This window comes from Paroedura picta, chromosome 1 (genome assembly GCF_049243985.1).
Source record: "Paroedura picta isolate Pp20150507F chromosome 1, Ppicta_v3.0, whole genome shotgun sequence".
Classification (NCBI taxonomy): Eukaryota; Metazoa; Chordata; class Lepidosauria; order Squamata; family Gekkonidae; genus Paroedura; species Paroedura picta.
In genome coordinates, this window is record NC_135369.1 from 144816592 (window position 1) to 144839113 (window position 22522).

At 44.8% G+C, this 22522-nt stretch overlaps 1 protein-coding gene across 6 annotated transcripts in view; it reads right to left on the reverse strand.

Moving 5' to 3' along the window:
* ADGRB3 (adhesion G protein-coupled receptor B3) overlaps nt 1–22522 on the reverse strand; it is a 628454-nt gene that overhangs the window by 22072 nt on the left and 583860 nt on the right. For all 6 annotated transcript variants that reach the window (XM_077307622.1, XM_077307613.1, XM_077307604.1 and 3 more), the window contains 3 exons: nt 18913–19008; nt 16625–16664; nt 11252–11895 (listed from right to left, as the gene is read on the reverse strand). In XM_077307622.1, coding sequence (XP_077163737.1) covers nt 11252–11895; nt 16625–16664; nt 18913–19008 — 780 coding nt within the window. The remainder of the gene's footprint in view (nt 1–11251; nt 11896–16624; nt 16665–18912; nt 19009–22522) is intronic.

Sequence of the window (22522 nt, forward strand, 5' to 3'; positions counted from 1 at the left end):
CTACAGATGTAGTTAGGAACATATTTTCTTTTTTCCTACCAAGTATGTTAATTCCTAAATAAATCTTTATCTACTCTTTAAGTAGGTTGTGTGCCATTGCGGTACTAATTTGCCAACATGGGTTATGGTGGCCCAGATTAAGTGCATTTCAAACAGAAAGATCTCCAGAGGCTCTTGGCATGAGCACTCAGGAACAAAGACAGCAACCTTCTGTGGTGCACAGAATGGTCACTTGATAGATAGGCTCATTGAGAAAATAATCTAATTTAGAGAGAACGAATGAAGTAACCTTCTTGAAACAGGCTCATTGGACATTATCCAGGATGCCCAACTAGGAATGAAGACCTGGCAAAGCAGAGAACTGGGACTCCAACAATGAAAAGGCAAGAGAAGCCATAATCAATGTTTTAACTGACAGAAATGTTTTAAGAGTAATTCAGATGCCAACTGCTAAAACTATGTGGTTTGAGCTGGAAAGGCTGCATGTAAATTCTTTGTTAAATATCCAACTTTAACTACAAAATGCATTTTTCAGTATTAAGATGAACATGGTAGCTAATTTATGTCATCATTTGGACAAAATGCTTGGATTGGCTGGGCAATTGAAGAGTTCAGGAAAGGAAATAACACAAGATCGGATTGTGTTACTATTAATAAGCCTGCCAGAATCATAAAAATGTAGTGTCTCATACTGAATCTAAGAGTAATCTATACCTCACAAATTATAAATCAGCTTGAGGAAACATACAGAGATAGACAATTTGAAAAGTCTGATAAAGGACTTAAACTGAATGTTGATCAGATTGAATTGCATTACCTTTGAACAAAGAAATAACTTTCCCAGAGAAAGAATTCCAAACAGCATTAATTAAAGTGATTTATATTAACACAGAAAGCCACAAAAAGTTGTATTTGATATCTGGACAGTTCCTGCATGACCCACATATGTGCTCATAAAGATTTCTTTGAAACATTAGATGAAGAAAAGAGACATTAAGTGTTGCAGATGGATAGTCTATAATGGGAACAGATATTGGCTCAGGAACCATAACATGCAAACTCCCTAGCAGGGAGAGCCAAGACATTTTTGTTAAAGACTGCCTTTATTTTCCAGAACTGGAAAATATTGTTATTTCTGTGAGGGTACTAGCAAATAAAGATATGTTCACATATTTTGGATGAAAAATGCTATATCAGACAGAAGGGACAGTTAATTGCAACTGGAAAAGTGCATCAGGATTTATATACTCTTGAGACTTGCATGCCGAAAGTAAAGTTTACCAAACATTGTGATCATAAGAATTGTTCTTGGCTAGGACATCAGGTCAGCAAAGAACACGATGGTTAGACATGATCAAAATAGACACTGGCCAGAGTGTTATATAACTAAAACAAGTGGTGTAAGATCAAAAGATGTGGTGATAACTGAGCCATAGGATAGCCAAGAGTCTAACACAACTGAATGCCTAATATCATCATTATGGCACAGACTGTTGGGATGCAGAGACAATGGTGAAATTAGTTAATTTAAAAGCCAAAATTTAACTAAAGGTGAACAAATGTTCATTCAAGCAAAGGAGGTGAGAGCTAGCTTTAATAAAATGAATGAGACAATCCAGATATAGTGACTCCTGGAGCTGATGCACAATATTTCTGGATGCCCTCAGGATGTTTGCCTGGCCTCGACCCGGGCCAGGGCGTTTTTGGCCTTGGCCCCAACCTGGTGGAATGAGCTCCCGAAAGAGCTACAGGCCCTGTTGGAGTTGCCAACTTTCCACAGGGCCTGCAAGACAGAGCTCTTCCATCAGGCATATGGTTGAGGCCAGGGGTGGGGTCCCGACATTCTATCTGGACTCCCTGTGTCCCTCTGCTTGATCTGATGCCTCACTCCCACTAGCAGAACAACAGGGTGATTGCCCCCCGGTTCGATGAGGGGAATAGACAGCCAGTGGGCTTTTTTCCCGCCTGCCGCCTGATATTAATGGTTTTATGTACTGTTATTAAGGGAATAATGGGGTTTTACTATATCTTAATTCTTTTATTATTGTAAACCGTGTGAGCCAAGTTGGGAATGGCGGTATATAAATTTAAGTAATACATAAATAAATACCCTTAGTGGAAATAAATATGTGCTTTTATTGATGACTTTTCAAGCCATACTGAGACCTACCACATTAGAGAGAAAATTCAAGTGCTGGAAAAATTAAAGTATATGTTGCAATGGTCAATAACAGATTTCAGAGAAAGCCACTAACAATCTGCACTAATAATGGAGAAGAAGAAGAAGAAGAAGAGTTGGAGTTAGAAGTCTGCACTCCTAACTACTACACCAAACTGGCTGGAGGAGAATATGTGGGACATAAAATGAGGAATTATTTGGCTGAACAAGGAATAGAGCATACAGTCCCATACACTCCAGAACAGAATGGTACAGGAGAAAGAAAAAATTGCTCTCTCACTGAAAAGTACAGATGTATGCTACTGCTACCTACCTGCAAAATAGATTACCCATTAAAGGTACAAGCAGTACATCATATGAGCAGTGCCAGCAAGCACTCCTATGGAAATGAACAACCCAAACCAGCAAGGAAGTAGTGAACTTTTGCCTGACAACAAGCAATACAAAGACGCAATTGGAAGACTACTGTACATAAGCAGTCCAGCTATAACAACAGCTGTGGGCACGTTATGCAGAAAGCAAAAGGGACTTGAATGCAGTTAAAAGATTTGCAAAGTACCTGCTTGGTGCTGCACATCTGAAACTAAAGTTACCAATAAGTGACAATCCCAGATGAGTGAGCTACATGAATGCAGACTGGGTAGAATATACTACAGATGAAAAGTCAAGCAGTGGGCATTTATTCTTATTCTACCTATACATTAATCAGGTTGTGTACCACTGCTATGCTAATTAATCTGCCAACAGGAAGAAGCCAGGCCAACCAGTGATCACAACCAGAGCAAGTCCATTTGAACTGTGGTATGGGTGCAAAACCAGCCTGAACCATCTAAAATTGTTTGGATCAAAGGCCTATATTTACATTGTTGAAGAAATGTGGACAGAGATGGATCTTAGAGCAGTAGAAGGCATTTTTGTTGGCTATGCACTGGGATGCAGGAGAATGGGGGGAGCTTGAGAAGGAGGGCCTGCCAAGAGCTCAGCTAACCTTTGAGGAACAAGAGGAAAGCAGACAAGGATGAAACATGAGACTGGAAGAAGTAGTGCTCCACCCCAAATACTGAATGGCTCAGGCTAAAGGGCAAGGTTAGTGGAATGGGGTTGAATGGTGGAAACTGGGAAGAGGGATAAGAGGAAGCTCTACAACCAGGCTGGTGAGGAGAATAATGAAGCATTGTTCTGAGTTCAGGTGTGAGCCATACTCCAGGAAAGAGTAGGAGTTTTGGGGTTGGCACAACCCTTCCCCACTTTCTCTATTCTGAGGATTAGGGATACCCTAGGGGTACACTGACGAAAGGCAAGGGCTTGGTGCCAGTGAGGCAGGCCCTCACAGTACATGTTTATGTCTCCTCTCCCGAGTCTTGCTTGAGGTAGCTGATGTTTGTTGGAAAAACTGGTATGTAACCATGTAACCATTTTCAGACACCATTAGTATTTACATGGTATACCACAAGCGAATATTCATCCAATTTTTGATATTCACTGAAACACAGAGTTTAAAAATTCGTGAATGACTTAAATTGATGCAAATTGTATTACATCAAACAATAGAATCTCAGGGTCATGAAACAACTTGATTATGGATTTTTCTGAGGTTGTCCTATTTATAAACTTGGTTGTCCAAAATACCTTTATTAGGAAAATGTTGAGTCCTCCTCAAGGCATACCACACACGTGCTTGTGCCCCCATTGGGCGCAAACGCGCATGTGCAGCAGGTCTGCGCATGTGATTTTGCACCGCCGTGCATGCCCAGTGGCCTCGCTTTCCTCTCCCCCCCTCCCACAGCAAGAAGCTTGCCGGACTGCAAGGTAATCGACCACTTTGGCGGCCGATTTGCTTGCGGCCTGGCGAGCTTCTCGCTGCAGGGGGGTGGGGAGAGGGAGCCCACCACAGAAGCTCTCGCAGCCCGGCACCGGGCCACAAACCGGGGGTTGGGGACCACTGCTGTAGAGTACACTCCCCTAATGTCTGGAGACAACTGGTATCCAGACTAGAGAGATCAGCTCTCCTGGAAAAAATGGCTACTTTGGAGGGTGAATTCTTTGGCATTTTGCCTTCCCCTTGCCAAACACTACCTTACCCAGACTCCAGCCCCAAATTTTTAGGAATTTCCAACCAAGAGTTGGCAACCTACCTCCAAAGCTGCTATTTTCTCCAGGAGAATTGATTTGTATAATCTGAAGATGAGTTGTAATTCTGGCCAAACTCCACCTTTCCCACTTGGAGGCTAGCAATCTTACATTTGTCCCCTGTACCAGGGGTTGTCAACCTGTGGTCCTCCAGATGTTTATGGACTACAATTCCCATGAGCCCCTGCAAATGCTGGCAGGGGCTCATGGGAATTATAGTCCATGAACATCTGGAGGACCACAGGTTGACGACCCCTGCCCATATCCCATTTCTCAGTATACATGCACATGAAGCTGTATTATAAATCAGGGTCCATTTTTAAAAGAAAACCTTCTTGATTAGTTTCATTCAAATATCTAAATACCTAGTGGGACATAAGTCCTGTTGATTTTGCTAGAACATACCTTCAAGTAAGCATGCGTGATCACAGCCTTCATTAATGATGTACAATTTAGTTTGAGGGTTTGTTTGTTTCCTTCACTTTTCAACGAGAAAGCTTATGCATTCTCCCAGAGGACATTTTGTGCCTGTTATTCTTCTGAGGAGTCAGGGAGGAGAGATCCCTTTCCATTTTGCATTTCCCTACTTCATTAGAAGTACTTAATTTGGAGGTGCCGTGAAAAGATCTAAACCTTTCCCGGACTCTTTCCCCTCTTCATCTGTTAATCAAAACACCTGGGAAGTCACTTTCTTTCAAAATAATTTGCTTTAAATGAGAACAGTTGTCTGAACGTATGCTTTCAAAGTACAATCCAGTTCAAAAGGATGCAAAATGATTTTGTCAGGAAAACTGAATCCTTTGAACTGAAGAAGCGCACTCCAAGAGACTTCCTTTGAAGCCAAGGAAGCTGAACCAGCTTCAGTCTGTCAAGTCAGGCAATGGCCAGGTGGGAGTGTGCTCCTACAGGGGGAAGAACTGGGATTCTGATGGTAGGCCACAAGGCCTATCTTCTGCACATCCCACTCAAAGAGTAGCACAGTGTGTGGTAGAGATTACCCTCATGTAAAAACTAATTTGAGTACTATGTCCAGCTGAACTGCAACATTTGTCCTTCGTCTCACCATCTCATGAGACAGGAACTGGATCCTAGGGATGCCTGAATACTGTTGATCTCAATCTGGTTTCATGTTGACCTACCAAGCATGTCTGCTTGCTTTAAAAAATGAACTAAGAACAACAACATTGGGAGCAGCAGCTTTTAAATCATCTATTAGGTCTTTAGCTATTACTCATAAGTGCCCTAAATTAAATCATTTAAAAATCACCTAAATAAAATTATCAGGGATTTTGGTTTTGATCTGTACAAGCCCAGTTGTCTGCTCAAAGATATGGCCCATTAATTTAGCATTGGATTTATTTATTTTAAACTTTTAAATTTATATGCCACCGCTCCTGGAGCAATGCAGCACAGAACAAGTGATGAGTAGTTTGTCCCTTCTCTTCTGCTACTGCTCGAGCAACTGTTTGCCAGGACAGCATTGCTGGCTATTTGCCTTCCATTCCCAGTCCTTTGGCTTCAACCCAATGATTTTGCAAAACAGGATGGAAATGAGTTTCAAATGACTCATATTAGTTTTCATTCTCTATGTGTTATAAGCAATAGGCCTATATTTTCTGCAATATGTCTAATTTTGCAAGCTCCATTTGATGCACACAGTAAAATACAGGATCAAAGAGGGGCCGCCAACAACCCATCAAATTTGTGTTTGAAGTAAATTTGCTCATTCCAGCCTTATCAGTCTTCTGCCTGTTGAAGTGAAAAACATTAAGAGTATAAACTGTGCCCAGAAAACTCAGAAGGTGATCCAGAGTCCCCACAGAAAATGGGAACTAGGAAATCTATTTGTATTATGGTCGTTTGATAAATAATTTCCTAGTTAAACAATTCCCTTAATTGTCTTGGCAATCTTTCCTCTCTTTATTATGCTTTCAACGATCTTTGGTATTGCACTTTCAGATTTTAAAATTGATGAGCAGAGGCCACAAATCACACAAGTGCCCTTTTCTGACATGACTAATTAATTACAAGGAAGTAATGATAAAACAGCAATGTAAATTATGCAGAAATCTATCATGATAGTGGATCACCATTACTCAGAAGTGAGTTGGGGACACTTAATTCATGCACACCATGATAGCAGAGGTCAGGAACAGAAAAAACACATAGGAGAAGACATCAGCCCTTCATCTGTTCAGTGGCATGTTCAATGGCTGCTTCAGCTTGATAGAAAGGACCTCTTCTGCCGAGTGAGAGATGGAGCAGTGACGGCATTTCTGCCGAGTGAGAGATGGAGCAGTGACGGCATTTCTGCCGAGTGAGAGATGGAGCAGTGACGGCATTTCTGCCGAGTGAGAGATGGAGCAGTGACGGCATTTCTGCCGAGTGAGAGATGGAGCAGTGACGGCATTTCTGCCGAGTGAGAGATGGAGCAGTGACGGCATTTCTGCCGAGTGAGAGATGGAGCAGTGACGGCATTTCTGCCGAGTGAGAGATGGAGCAGTGACGGCATTTCTGCCGAGTGAGATATGGAGCAGTGACGGCATTTCTGCCGAGTGAGAGATGGAGCAGTGACGGCATTTCTGCCGAGTGAGAGATGGAGCAGTGACGGCATTTCTGCCGAGTGAGAGATGGAGCAGTGACGGCATTTCTGCCGAGTGAGAGATGGAGCAGTGACGGCATTTCTGCCGAGTGAGAGATGGAGCAGTGACGGCATTTCTGCCGAGTGAGAGATGGAGCAGTGGGAAGATATAACTGGATCTTAGTCTATTAAGACCAAAGTATTTTGTTTAAATTAAACTGTTGAAATACTTATGGTAATTACAGTTTCCCTTCCCTCCAGTTTGAGCAAAAGCCATGACTTGATGTTAGAAGAACACGCAGTCACTGGTGCATCACTTCTGAGGTCACAAAAGAAAGAAAGGAGAGCCAGGCACATATGGCATCACAGAGACTCTTATGTATCAATGGGGAGGGAAGGGGGATATTTTGGTAGAGGTGTCTGCAAATATATATTGACTAGAAAATAAGCCCGCTGTCGAAGAAATATAGTGGGCCCTAGCAGAGGGGGGGAGAACAGACTGTGGGGAAGGAAGGAAGGAAGGAAGGAAGAAGAGGAAAGGAAGAAGGGGAGGGAGAAAAAAGGGCAAGGGGTGGTTGAAGGGATGGGTAGAAGGGAGAAAGAAAGGAAGTAAAGGAGAGAGACAGGAAGCAAGTAAGACGGAAAGACAGAGAGACAGGAAGGAGATGGAGAAATAGAGGAAGTCAGGAAGTAAGAAGGAAGAAAAGAAAGCAGGCAGAGAGGTAGGTGAAAGGGGAGGGGACAGGGGGGTGTAGGTTGGGGGGAATCGGGGGGCAAATCGGGAGGGGGAGGGGGAGGGAAGAGGGGGTAGAGAGGAGTGTGTGCTTGGATGTGTGGAGTGGGGGAGAGGAAGTCAGGAAGTAAGAAGGAAGAAAGGAAGGCAGACAGAGAGGTAGGTGAAAGGGCAGGGGCCAGTGTGTGTGTGAAGGTTGGGGGGGAATCGTGGGGAGGAATCGCGGGGGGCTAATGGGGAGGGGGAGGTGGCGAGGGAAGAGGGGGTAGAGAGGAGTGTGTGCGTGGATGTGTTTGGTGGGGGAAGGGGTGGCAGAGCGCGGTCGGTGGGTGGCTGTGTGTGTGTGTGTGTGTCTGTGTTCGCTGGGAAGTGGCGGTGGGGCAAGGGGGTGGCTATGGGGGTTTGGGTGGTGAGGCTGTGTGTGTGTGTGTTTGTGTGTGTGTGGGTGCGGGGAAGCGGCGGTGGGGAATGGCCATCGGGAAGGGAACCCAGGTGGGAAAGGAGTAGGGATGGGCGGCGGTCATTTGGTGGGCAGGGAGTCCCCGGCAGCCGCGCTCTGCGCAACTGCCGGGGGCTCCCTCGGGCGGTGGCATGCGTGCACGGGGCTGAGGGAGGCCCGTGGGCTGGGCGTCCGCCTGCCCGTGCACCGTGAGGGAGGCCGTGGCGGCGGGCGCGGGCTGGGATGGCGGCGGTGGTGCCGGAGGCGTTTGGGGCGGCGGCGGTGCGGGCGCGTCGGGTGGCGCTGTGGGGCCGGGCGCAGGGCCTGTGCCGGCGTATGCGGGCGCTGCAGGCGCAGCAGGTGGGTCTGGCGGGGCTCGGCAGTGCTGGGCTCGGAGCTCCGCCGCTTGGCCGTCAGCGCCTCCGCCCGCCTTCGCGGGCATGTCTGTCCCGGGTCTGGACCCTTCCTCATCACGGACAAATCCCACCTTAGAACCCCTTAACCATTTATTTAGTCCGTGGCGCCCGTGGCGCCACGGGCAGTTTAAAGATAGATGACCTCTCAATGGGACAAGTCATGTGAGCCTCTGGCTAAGGGGAAGTTTGCACATATGAACATAAGGGGTTCTTTTGCACATATGAACACATACTGCGTTATGAGAATGTCTTTCCTATCCAGAAGTGCTGTACAGGCCAAACAGACCATCTCTCCATCCCTGATCCTTGCCAAGAAGTCTTCGGTGAGGAGTGGGGCAGCCCAATCCCACCTCACTGGCCTTAGCCAAGGGTGAAGCCTTTGGGATGTGTAAAGGCCTTGCAGAGCACCCAGAACCTTCTGCATAGGACTACGCATTTCTCAACTGATATTGGTGATACTGGTGGCCTAGGACAGGGGTAGTCAACATGTTGTCCTCCAGATGTCCATGGACTACAATTCCCATCAGCCCCTGACAACATTCTGTCTGTGAAAGCAGGTTCCCAAATCTGACATTTAATTCCCGGCTGAGGAGAATTTCTCTGTTACCTGGCAAATGGAAAAAGAGAATCCACCCCCTTGTTCTTACTTGATCTTTTAGACTTTTTAGATAGCACTGATGATACAGACATCAAACAACATTAAAGTCTAGCAATCCCTGAGACATCTGAGATGAAAGTCAACAGCAACATAAAAAAAAATCCTTCCACATGCTCTCGATCTTTTCTTTTCCTTCTTCCAGTGTCCTGTCATACAACCTAATCTTCCTTCTGCTGTCTCAAAGGGTTCGTGGCTAATACACTCATCCTCTCCTCATGGCCTGCCTAAGCATATCAACATTAAAAACCTATCTCTATGCAAACAATAATAGCATGTAGCTAAGCAGCAGCTCTTTATGACTGATTGCTCCTTTAACCTCAATAAAGGAGCTAATACTATGTTAGGCACAGATGTATACAATCCTAATAGAGATACTTTTAAAATTGAAAAGACCAGCTTTGGAGGAGGCTTTTGGGACCAGAGAAGCATGGAGTGTGTGTGTGGGGGGGGTGCTTTACCCTTTCCACCCACCCATGGTTTACCAGCTCCCAATCATTTCCCCTCCTGAGGGGAAATTCCCCTTCCCCCATGGGAGAAAGCTGATTAGGGGAACCAGCTTGGGAAGGTTTCAATAACCATCTTGGTGTAGTGTTTTAAATAACCGGTTGGTGGTGCAGTTAAAAGCAGCTGTCACTACTCTGGAAAACTGGCGTTGATTCCCCACTCCTCCACATGCAGACAGTTGGGTGACCTTGGGCCAGTTTCAGTTCTCTCAGAGCTCTCTCAACCTCATCTACCTCACAGGGTGACTGTTGTGGAGAGAAGGGTAGGTGATTATAAACCACTTAGAGACCCCTTCGGGCAGTAAAAAGGGGGAATAAAAACCCACCTCTTTTTCTTTTTCTAATAGCGCTCAATTAGTATCCTTGTAAAGTGCCTTCTCCCAACACTATTTATCCCTCATCATTCACCCTGTGATGTTGCTTTTTTGAAAGAAGCAAAGTTTGACTTCATTTATGCATTTGGGCATAATCGGGGGCTAGCTGTGAAGTGGGAAGGAATTAAAATTCAGTGTCCTACCTGCCTGTCCCAAGCAACACCAGAAAAGCGAGGTATTCATTATAGATTTCTTTATTAATTAAAGTGACCAGATTTTAACATTGGTAAAGCGGGACACCATTAACTGGGGTGGTTCTTGATTAAAAATTTGGTCTATATGGAGCAACAAAAAGTTCATAGAACGTATAGAATGCAAAAATAGTATGGTAATATATATTTTTTAATTTCAACATAAGTATAATTTGCTAGGTACCCCCAGATGTCCCTCCAAAAGTGGGACAATCTGGTCACCTTATTATTAATGTATATATATATATAGGCACTAAATTTCATGGATGTCTTCTTGCAGAAAAGGGTTTTGATCTTTTGTTCCTTTTTTCCTGTAAACTTTATATTTCTTATAGTAGCATCTAATGCAGATTTTCGCAACCCTGGGGATTCTTGATGGAAACCTGGAAGGGTTTCCTGAATGGGTGGTAATTAATTTTTAATATCTTTTAAAAATACGTAAAACATCTTTAAGGCGATATGATCATATATGGTCATGACCTCCCCTCCTCCCCAGAATGGCCAATGGTGGGCCAGGAGCGGGAGGGGAGGGGAGGGCCCTGGTGGGTGTGTCTACAGCTCTACTTCCTAACCTGCCCGAAGAAGTCTCAAAGCAGTTTGCAATTGCCTTCCCTTCCTCTCCTCACAAAAGACACCCTGTAAGGTAGGTGGGGCTGAGAGAGCTCTGAGAGAACTGCTCTATGAGGACAACTCTAAGTTATTCAGCTAGCCGCAGGTGCAGGGGGGAATCAAACTCGGTTTGCCAGATTCAAAGTCACTGCTCTTAACCAATACACCACGCTGACTCTCTACACCCTGCTGTTGAACATGAGTGACTTTTGGGCACTGTAAAGGCAGTAGATCAGGTGGGTCATTTTCACCAATCTGTGTGTTGCCAGAAAGGATGGTATATATATAATCCACAGCAGTATGAGACTGAATTTCAGGTAGGCGGTTCTCAGGCTACTGCTTGTATGCAGCAGAGGCCAAGCAGCCACGATGAACTGAATTCCACACACCATATTCCACATCTGTATCACGCATGCATTTATTTTCTGATTCACTGACCTCCAGAGAACTCATGGATATGGTTGATCCCGTTTCACTTCTTGCTAGCCCTGTGCTATCATCCATTTCTGAAGCCATGAAATTCTTTACTGCTGTGCGGGGTTCAAAAGACAAGTTCTGCATGTGTTCCTGGGTAGTAAGATGTTGGTCTAAACTCATATTGAACTGGTCCATTACACTGGGGTTCATACTGAATTCAGGATTAACTTTGTAGTGCAAGAGCCTTTCGTGAGGCAAGGTTTCCATGCCTATATTTAACTTGCTGTCATCCTTCAGCGATGGCTGCGTGCTCACTGAGCCCCTGGGCATGACGATATAGTCACTTTCCATCAATCGGTCCTGAGGGTGGACTATGTCCATATCGGCACCTCTCAGGTTGTCGTCAGTACATAAATATACAGTCCGTCGCAACTCTGTGTTGTCTTTTTTCAGACACTGATTGGCCAGCTCACTCATGCTCATGGGCATGTGCATACCTCCAGACTGCTGAATGATCACTTTAGAAATTATATTCCCAGGCAACGTTGAGTAGCTCATTCCTTCAGAGTTTGCTGGTTTCTCATCTTCATCATCATTCAGGGAGATCCTTGAAAGCGTTCCTGTTATCGTCGCTGCTCTACATGGACCAATGTCCTTATGAAGGACTGTGGATTTAAAAACAAAACAAGAACAGGACCACGTTTTACAAGGACCAGCCGACAGAACTTTCAGCCTGCTTGCAAGAATTCATTAGGGCAGGAATTAGACTGAGCACCAATGCTAGACGTATAGTAAGGAAAGCTACGCTCTTACTGAGTTAGGTTGTAAGAGGAACATACTCAGCAGAAATGATGGAAAGCCCTTTCAGAATTTTTAAGTATCCATTCCAGTCACACATATCAAGTTGCTTCACCTAATCATCTACTATTAAACCTTTCCTTGAAGAAAGTGAAATTTAAATCCTTGAATTATTACATGGTAAATTCTGGTTATAATTACCTTAAAACTTGCCCTTTCTGTAAATGTCCCCCCCCCCCCATCTTTCCTGGTCAAGTTCTAATAATGGATGCTTCAGGAAATCATAGGATGTTTATTCTATTATTAGAACATTAGTTGAAGGAATGCTAATGGTTTTAAAACCCACCATTTAAAATGGCTTTGGTGGAGACAGAAAGTCTGTCAAGTCACAGCTGACTTACGGTGCCCCTGTGGGGTTTTCAAGGCAAGAGACATGCAGAGGGGGCTTGCCATTGCCTGCCTCCGTGCCATGACCCCAGTCTTCCTTGGAGGTCTCCCATCCAAATACTTGCCAGCGGCAACCCTGCTTAGCTTCTGAGATCTGATGAGGTCTGGCTAACCTGGGCTTTCCTATTAAAATTGCTTTTCTATTAAATGAATAAGCAAGAGGGAGAAAGACATTGGTTTGGACTCTGCATCCTATAAACGAACCTTCATCTATGGAATTGATCTTTTTCTCTTTTCCTACTGAATTGTCCTGAACTGTCCCTCACCCAGCTGTTCCTGAGAGTGGGGTGGGCTGCAACGTGTGAAGGAAATCTGCATCAATTGCTGACACCCTTCATTCACTCTGAAATGCCTTTTGCTCTTGCAAAAACTCTTTTCCATGTGACCCGTAACTGTGGAATACACATGAAATGAATTAGTTAATTTGTAGTCAATTAAACGGGAAGTGTAGATTTAAGTAAGATAAACCCTGGTGCAATATCCTGCATAGCCGGTGTTACTGTCTCAATGGCACGATTGTGCTGGTATATTGATCGGTGTAATGCATGGCTAAGTATTTATTTGCTGGCACAGCAGAGCTCAGGACGAGGAATACTCCCCCTTCCTTTATTGTGTTTTATCAAAGAACTCGTGAGCACAGCAAATTGCTGCCTGCATTTTTGTTACTATCACAAAACGAGCTTCAGGAAGAGCTGAGGGCCCTGATGGAGCTGGCTAAGTTCCACAGGTCCTGTAAAACGGAGCTCTTGTGTCAGGTCTTGGTTGAGGCCGTGGTCAGGAAAAACTGGGGCCCTTCCTCCGGCCAATTTTGCACAATCATACAAACCCCACCCTGTGATGATCGGCTAAAGACTGGAGAGGAATGGGGACTATGCCGCTGTCTTGTGCTTTATAAATATTAAGGGGTTTTGATTGATCGGTATTATTGGGGTTTTTACAGTTTTTGTATGTAACCTGCCACGAGTCTACAGATAGCAGTGGGATAGAAACCAAAAGAATAAATAAATCAACAAACAAACAAGCAGAAAAGAAGTCTAAATCGTTTATCAGTTTTCAAAATTGAGTGAGGATAGGCTTGTAGATATACTGAAGTGCTTCTCTCAGTGGGATAGCACAAGGTATTTTCAGAAAAGCAGCTTTTGGGCTAGTGAGTTGGCTGGTTGATAAAGGTAAAGGCATCCTCTGTGCAAGAACTGGGTTATGTCTGACCCTTGGGGTGATGCCCTCTAGCGTTTTCATGGCAGACTCAATACGGGGTGGTTTGCCAGTGCCTTCCCCAGTCACTGATACACACTGATACAATCGCTTAAAAAGGAGTTTTTAAGGCTGTACTTCCTAAACCCTGTACTTCCTAAAGTTTAGCTGCATGCAGTCCTCTACATCTACACAACTCACAGATGTTGGAGGCTTTGACAGCCTCTGACTCTCTTCATCTCTGTCATTTGGAGTTGTTTCTCAGGCTTGCTTATTTGATCTACTTATTCCTTGACTAGCAAGAAAGCCCATTGCAACCAGGAATGCAATGGGCGCTAGGACCCAGGGGGCACCAGGAGGTGCTTTTTTTTTCTGCTGCGTGGAGCTGTGAAAGGCTCCTACAGGGTTTTTTTTTTTTCTGCTGCTTGGAGCTGGGAAAGGCTCCTTCAGGGTTTTGTTTTCTGCTGCTTGGATCTGCGAAAGGCTCCTACAGGGTTTTTTTTTTCTGCTGCTTGGAGCTGTGAAAGGCTCCTGCAGGGTTTTTTTTTTCTGCTAGCTCTCGTGGGCTTGGAGCTCCTACAGGGGTTTTTTTTCCTGCTGCTTGGAGCTGGGAAAGGCTCCTTCAGGGTTTTGTTTTCTGCTGCTTGGATCTGCGAAAGGCTCCTACAGGGTTTTTATTTTCTGCTGCTTGGATCTGCGAAAGGCTCCTACAGGGTTTTTTTTTCTGCTGCTTGGAGCTGTGAAAGGCTCCTGCAGGGTTTTTTTTTTCTGCTGCCTCTCGTGGGCGTGCCGGCTTGGAGCTCCTACAGGGGTTTTTTTTTCTGCTGCTTGGAGCTGGGAAAGGCTCCTTCAGGGTTTTGTTTTCTGCTGCTTGGATCTGCGAAAGGCTCCTACAGGGTTTTTTTTTTCTGCTGCCTCTCGTGGGCGTGCCGGCTTGGAGCTCCTACAGGGGTTTTTTTTTCTGCTGCTTGGAGCTGGGAAAGGCTCCTTCAGGGTTTTGTTTTCTGCTGCTTGGATCTGCGAAAGGCTCCTACAGGGTTTTTTTTTTTCTGCTGCCTCTCGTGGGCGTGCCGGCTTGGAGCTCCTACAGGGGTTTTCTTTTCTGCTGCCTCTCGTCGCGCTAGCGGCGAAAGGCTCCTCCGGGGGTGTTTTTTTTTGTTTCTGCAGCTTCTCGGCGGCTGGAGTCTTGTGTTGTGTTTGCGGCGGGGGCTTCCTTGGGGCCGGCCTGACGCGGTGAGAGACGCTTCGCGCCTCTCACCACGTCAGGCCGGGAGCAACTGCGAGCCGCGCTGAGCGCGGCTCGCAGTTGCTGGGGCTGGGAATCGGAGGGACCAATCGGCAGGCGCTTCGCGCCTGCCGTTTGGTCCCTCCGGTTGTCTGTCATGAGGAAGGGTCCAATCCGGACCCTTCCTCATCCCGGACACATCCCGCCCCAGAACCCCTTACTGTTTTATTTAGTCCGTGGCGCCCGCGGCGCCACGGGCGGTGTACAGATTTGTACCTTGTCCCTTCCGGTATAAGGATTACAAGGAAGTTGAATGTTCATTGGTCTGATCCTCATTTTCTACGTATTTGGGCTGATTTCAGTTCCCACAAGTTTTATTTGTGGAGATTTCCAATTTCCGCAGGGTCATGTACATTTTCTCACACTAATTTGTATACCAAAATGCATTCTGAGCAGGTCAGCAAAAATCCTAAGTGTATACTAATGGTGATGCTTGGTCCTGTCTGCAGATAACTAAACCTACCAATCAGGGCCTTACTGAGGCTAAATGGATTATCAGCAAACTTGAGGGATTCCTCAGGTTTACAGAAAAATCTGAAGTGTTTAAATTTCTCCCAAAGTAAAATAAGCAATTTTTAAAAATTAAAAAGCATTTTCTATCCATGCACAGGCAAAACAGCTGCCTTGCTTCTGTGGTGGTGCTGGGGAGCCTGGTGGCAGTTGCAACCAGGGCTGTGTGCTTCGGCCACCAAAGCAGCCGTTCCAGCCCCAAGCAGCCAGCACCACAGCACAGGGGGAGGGGTGGTGCCAGTGCCAGCGTGCCAGTTGGCGCACGCATGCGGGCGTGCCTGCGTATATGTGCTGACTGGTGTTCTGCCCCCCCCCCCCCCGTGCTGCAACGCCGGCTGCTTTGGGCTGGAACGGCTGCTTGGGTGGCTGAAGTGCACAGTCCTGGTTGCAACACAACCTTAAAACCTGGGCTTGGTGGCAGATGCCAGAAACTGCTCTAGGTCCAGCAGAGGAGGCTAGGAGCCACTCTGGCCCCAGCTGTGATGGCAGTGGAGGCCAGGAACTGCTCTGAGCTGAGCTGTGACTGTGGTGGAGCTGCCTGGGGCCTGGCAGAGAGGCTCTTGGCACCTGCTGATGCTCTGGATGGGCTCCAAGGCGAGTGGTTGGGCCTGAACTTATCCTGGCTCAACAATCAGGGAGGAGATAGGATTCCCCTTCTCAAGTTTCATGCTCCACCTCTGAGCTCTTACCTATTGTAGTTACCATAGCTACGATATAGAATATAAAGTGTCCCTGGGTACCAAAATTATATCTGTACATTTGTCCTCTAGTTCAGTGGTCCCCAACCTTTTTATCACCGGGGACCACTCAACACCAGGGACCACTCAACACCTTTTACTGAGGCCCGGTGGGGGGGGGGGTAGTTTACTCCTCTACTCTCAACCACTGCCCTAATGCTCTCTGATCGCTATGGTAATGTTTAAACATCCCTTCAAAATAAGATACAGACATGCCACAACAATGAAGTGTGTTGTAAAGGGCCGAGGGGAACGAAGTAAAGGGCCGGGGGTGGGGAGAAGGCGTCCTTCGGGGCCCACCTCCAATTAGTCGAAGGACCACATGTGGTCCGCAGCCCATAGGTTGGGGATCGTCACTCTAGTTTACAGTGGCAAATATATCTATATTTGTTTTGCTTTTACATGGTAGCTTGACAGTCTTACCTGATCGGCATGCTATGTCCACATCTTTCTCAAAATCTGTCTGTAAGAGTAAAAAAAGAAAAGTTACATGAGATGGCAATTATCAGTCAGCAAGTGAGCTCTACGCTCGATGGTATAGCAAAGGGTTTGGTGTTGCTGCCCAGTCTCTTTGCTCTTCCTGTTCCTTACACTGTCGAGGACAAACAATGCATGGTAGGATGTCATTGCACTGTTTCTCGCCTCTCCCGCATTTAAAATCAGTATTTGAGAGATTCAGGGTGGTGAGATCACATCACACATTGTATCACATAGTTAAGAGTTGTATCTCCGGCAGTGGAAGTTACTGGCTCGGTAGCCACTTATGGTTCTTTGACATCCTTGTGGCTCTTCTGGGCACTGTTCCCCAACGTGACACCTGTTCCATGTTTCAGTGAAAGGAAATAGTTTCTTGTCTGCTGGCACCTGTGGTTGACAGCTGTAGCGTGTGCAATTTTTTAAACTCATATTTTTCAGTTCAGGTCTATTGAAGCCAGGAAAAAGTCAGGATTTCTGATCTCAATACCAGTACAGTATTCGGATCTGGGTTTCTTTTTTTTGGGGAGGGGGATATTCTGAATTTTTTGGAGTCCAATAGGCCTGAGAAGAAAAACAGCAGCTTTTAAAGAAAACAGCCCAATCCTGAGGCTGGCTTGGCTTCCCTTGCAGCCTGGTTTAAACTGGGCTGCACAAGAAAATATCTCAAAGCCAAGCCAGGGGGAATCAGTCTGCTTCCCCAGCACAGCTGAGCTTCCCTCGGGTTGTCTTCTGCACTCCCTTTAAAGTTTGAAAGGACATCAGTAGAAAGGACAAACAGCTGAGAGGCAGGAAAAATCTGCTACTCTCTCTCTGCTGTTTCAGATCTCCCAGGATCCCACCCCCCAGTTGTCTTGAGAAAACCTGGATACATTTGGGATACTCAGGCACACCCCTAGATACGTTGTAGCAGGAGAAGAGGCAAGCTGTGAGTTTCCCTGAAGCAAGGCCTCGTGCCAAGAATGAAAGTGCATGTGGCTCTTATGGTAGATGGTAATTGTGACTGTAGCTCTTTTCAAGCCACAGAGTGACTACCCCTGATCTGTACTAATCTGGACACTTATTCCTACTCCGTCAAAAAGAACTAGCAGGATTTAAGCTGATTTGCCTTCTTTGAGTGCCACAGCCTGAAAAGGATTGTATCTGAGGATGTCCGTTATGATTTAAGTGAATTAAATTCAGGTCCTGCAAATCAGCCTGAAGCCAAGTTCTTTAACAGGAAAATGACAAAATTCCCTCTCCTTAAAACTGGGCTTCTGTTACTAGGACTTCACACTCGGAGGGTTGTTAACAGAGGGAAATTTGTTATCAAAGGAGTTATGGCATTTGTTTTCATTGATTGAACAGAAGACATATTTATAGTCTTACTTTTGAAGCTGAGATTTCTAAGGCAGTTCACAATAAAATCAAGGAAAAAACCCTCAAGCAAGTCAGAATTTAAAGCATAATTTCAGCAAGACGGTAGTTGCCTGTGACTTCGGATGCTGCAAGAGCCACTCTTGGTACAATGAGTACCACATAGAGCAAGTTTTCATTTGTTCCTTAGTATGAGAGCAACTGTGGAGGTGGCAGCAAAGGGAGGCAGGCATCTGCTCAGAGTGCTTCTCTACAGACAGGCTTGATCTGAATTAATTAACCGCTGCCTTTACTCCATTTTTGCACAGTTCTCTTGGGGCAGTTATCTATGACCAGTGTAGGGTTCATGAGGGATCTTTTAGCCAAAGTGAAGGAAGTCAGCAGAGAGTAAAGCTGTTCAGTCTGCTATAAAAACATTTTCTTTTATATGATTATGTTATGTGATGATGGTCCTATATTTAGTCTGTCGCAAAAAGATGACTACATGGAGACTCATTTCCACTACACATCAGCCCAAAGCTTTGCAGGGGTCAAGTAACATTTCCAAAGTTCCAACTAGTGGTATATTTCCTTAAGCGCTGGGTTATATTTGAAACACTTTTTAATTCACTGTATAAAATGGTAACCTTTGTTCTGGTTAACCCTACATAACTCCAGTGTTTTTTCAGCATCCTCCATTCCAGACAGGGAAGGAGTCAAGGGGTCTGTGCAACAGATGGTCACATGAATAAACAAATAAAGGCTAGCGTGCCGCAGAACGCAACTACAACAAAAATGCCCAATAAAATAAAATTATAGATGGGTTGATATTAATCAGCAGAATATAGACGTGTGTGTGTGTGTCCAGAACCAGAAGTCAAGGATAAAATAAAAAAACTAACCATGATTTGAGCATGTCCATTAGGGAACGAGCTTGAAGAATCTGCATTGATCGGGTCTTGGCAGTTTCTTAATCGACATCTAAATGCATCTTGAACCTGGTGGGAGATATCACATACCTACTTGAACCCCTTTATTATAAAAAAAAACAGTCATAGACAAAACTATTACACAGAAGAAACATAACAGTTAAGCCATCTGAATGTTCCTTGATCTAGAGTGGTATTTACAGTGCTTCTTGCAATGATGTGACGCAGCCCTCCTGGCTCAAAGCAAATTTTAAGTTGGAATGACAATTCCTTGTATGCAGTTTGTATTGTATATAGTGGGGACCAACCCAGCAACTGTAGAGTAGCTCTACGTGGAAAAAGAACTTCCAAGAACTTTCCGCAGGACAGAAGGCTTCGCTCTTTACAATCCTTTCAATGTTTTCATACTTTGGGGTTTTTTTTGTTATTTTCCTAGTTCTTTGGGCCTGAGATCTGGATATATATGGATATTGGGCGGTTTCACTTTTTATAAGCTGCTTTGATTCCTTGCATCCAAAAGGAAAGTGGCATATAAAGGAATAAGACAGCGCAATTGAAAGGGGGGGGGAAAGGAAGCTGATTTCTGCCATTGTATGTTTGCCTGCCTTTGCCCAATGACAAAAGAGTAAGCAAACTCATGGTCACTCTGCTGCTGGCTGCCTCTATTTGTCTGACCACACTGTTCCAAACAACTGAGCTGTGTGAGCATCTTCGAATCCCTCCTTTTTCTGCTGTATATGCAGTGCTCTGGGTACAGAAAGCATCTCCTTGGTCCCCCTCCCTCTCCTCCACATCAAGCAGCAAGATTGTCTGGGAGCCAGGCAGAGCAATAGAGACAGATGTGCTGAACGTGCGGGTACCAAGGAAGTGGTTTCCTTAGCAACAGTAACCAATTCAAAGCTCTCATGACTTACCCTCTCTCCTCACATGTGTGCACATGTTTTCAGCCCATGTGGTTTAGACATTGAGGGCTGTATATTTAGATATCAAAGGCAGAATTACATGAAAATGTGTAGGTAGGAAATATACGGGTGCTTCTCCCATTACCGCCAATAGCTGGAGTTGTGTAATACGGCTCAATTTAAGTCCATAACATGCCATGTTCATAATATGTAACACGCACATTGTGGTTAATGTGACTTGAGTGGGAGGTGTGCATGATCCCCAGGCACCTTGTTCATCTTGTGGCAAGCATGGGATTTGTTTGTGCTAACTGAATAAAAATAACCGAAGGTTGTTTCAAAGACAGCTGATGTAGAATCGTTGTCTCTTTTAAATCCAAGCAAGGAATCTCACAACGTTCCCCTGTTTCCATCCTCCAGTTGCTCTCCAGTCTCCCTCTGGGCTTTGAACTGAGTTTTGAATACTGCCTACATCTGCACATTTTAGCATGCTAATATTTACATTGTCACTTACCCCAAGGCGAAACAAAAGTAAGACAAAGGTCCTAATTATCCATAAACATCTTTAAAAATAAACATTGCTACTGAATTGCTTGAATAATAATAACTAATAATAATAATGTGCAAGGTGTTTTACAGACCAATAGGTTACCCCCCATTAACCCCCTGAGGTATCTTTTTGTTTTCTGTGAATGGGGATGGGGTTGGGTTTCAATCTGCTGCCAGCTTTTTTGGTTTTATTGTTGGAGGTTGTTTTTAAGGGGGTTTTATTGTGGGGTCTTATTGTGGGGCTATATCCATGGTTATCCACCGCAGGCTGGTTACGAGAATGGCGGGGTATAAACTGAATTATAAATCAGTAAATAGACCGGATTAATAAATCATGACAAAGTCATGAGCCATGCTGGACATGACTGCAGGTTATTCTCACACTTTCCCTACTTCCACTCAATATGAGAGAACTGAAAGTTTCTTGCCTTGGAAAGTCTTGAATGAAGGTCCCATTTTTACCATACCAGCCAGATGCAGGAAACTGGAGCCCCCTTCACAAAGTGGGATTTTAAAATAGGCTTAGCCAAGATTTAAGAGGGTGCAGAAGACGCCAGCTCTGATTGGCCTGGGTGTCTGCATGGTAGCATCACAGCAAAGATGAACTTGGTTTGAAACTTCCGAAAGTCTGTGCTTTGTGCTTCATTCATTAGGTGAGATGGGAGAGTGCATAAAAACATAGCTCAGAATAAAGACAGATGCCTGCCTCAAAGCAACTTAAATCTAATTAGGAAGGAAGGCAAAAGAAGGGAAAGAATGGAGAACATCACAAGAATGTCCTCCACATACTTTGGTTGTGTTTCCATTAGGTCAGAGGGATAACTGAAATCAAAGTAATCAAGGACAGTTTTTAGGAGTGATTTGAAGGAAAAGAAAGTGTTATTATGAGGCAGGCATTCTGAGAGGTGCACGAGGGAGCAGAAGAACAGGTAGAATCATTAAAGAGAATAGGAGACTTTTTGGAGGTTGCAGGTGTGAAGGTCACAAGCAACGATAAGACAGAAGATGCAGGCAAAAAGATGGAGCTGAATTGTGAACAGCTTTAAATGTGGTTAAAGCCAGAGAATGGTTAGACAGCATAGTTCTGGACAGAGGAGTGACAAGGTCAGGATGACCAAAGCATGAACCAGAACTTTATTTAACGGACTGGTGTGATTTTTCCATTTTCCATAATGAAACAACCAGAAGCACATCTAGTGGTTATCTCAGAAGAAGCACAGTCACAACCCCAAAAGCATTGTGATTCAGGATGGTCTCAAAATACAATGGCACGGCAAAGAGTAAGAAATCCCCATGGATTTCACAGTTGAAAATGCTGAGCTAGATTTTGTTCAGTGCAGAATAATGGTTTGGATACAACTGAATATTTCCTAAGGGAAAAGGATTTCCACCCATGGAGTGTGACTATCTCACCTTCCCCCTCCTGCTGCAAGCCAAATTGCTCCCCTCCCCCACTCTTCCTGAGGGTTCCCTGAGACCTAGGAGCAGCATTTGGGGGACCATTTTCAGCTGCAGCAAGTGAGGGAAGACAAGAAAGTCATGTCCCGCAGGTGGAAATCCATCTAACCTGCAGACATGTTAGGCTGAATCCAAGCAATATATTTAACAATGTATCAAGCATTAATGCTGTAGTGGCATGATCGATTATGTAGCTGGTATTTTATGCCTTCAATATTGTAATAGTATGGGCAGAGCAAAACACGTGTGACTATTACTCTAAATGGAAGCATTACCTGTGCCATGTAATTTGACTTTCAGATTTATTGTTTTGGCTCAAAAAGACACATTCCATATTTCATGTGAATTCAGTGGCACACACGGGCATGGCAGACTCATTATCTATTAATCAGGAGGTAAAGACATGGTTTTAAACTTGGGGAAAATTTATGAGCTCTCTAAAACAAGCTGTTTTCTGAGACTTTACCATGTGATGGTTAGATGCTTGGGGCACAACATTAAGTGGGACTTCTCAATATACACTGATTCACACATCATATACAAAAAGGATATCCTTTGGTTTCATAAGCAGTATTCGTGAAGCAGCTGACGTGGTAAGTAGTTCAGATGATATGTGGGCAAAATTATATGTGAAAGGTATCTGCACCACTGTCACTAGTGTCAACAGAGATACT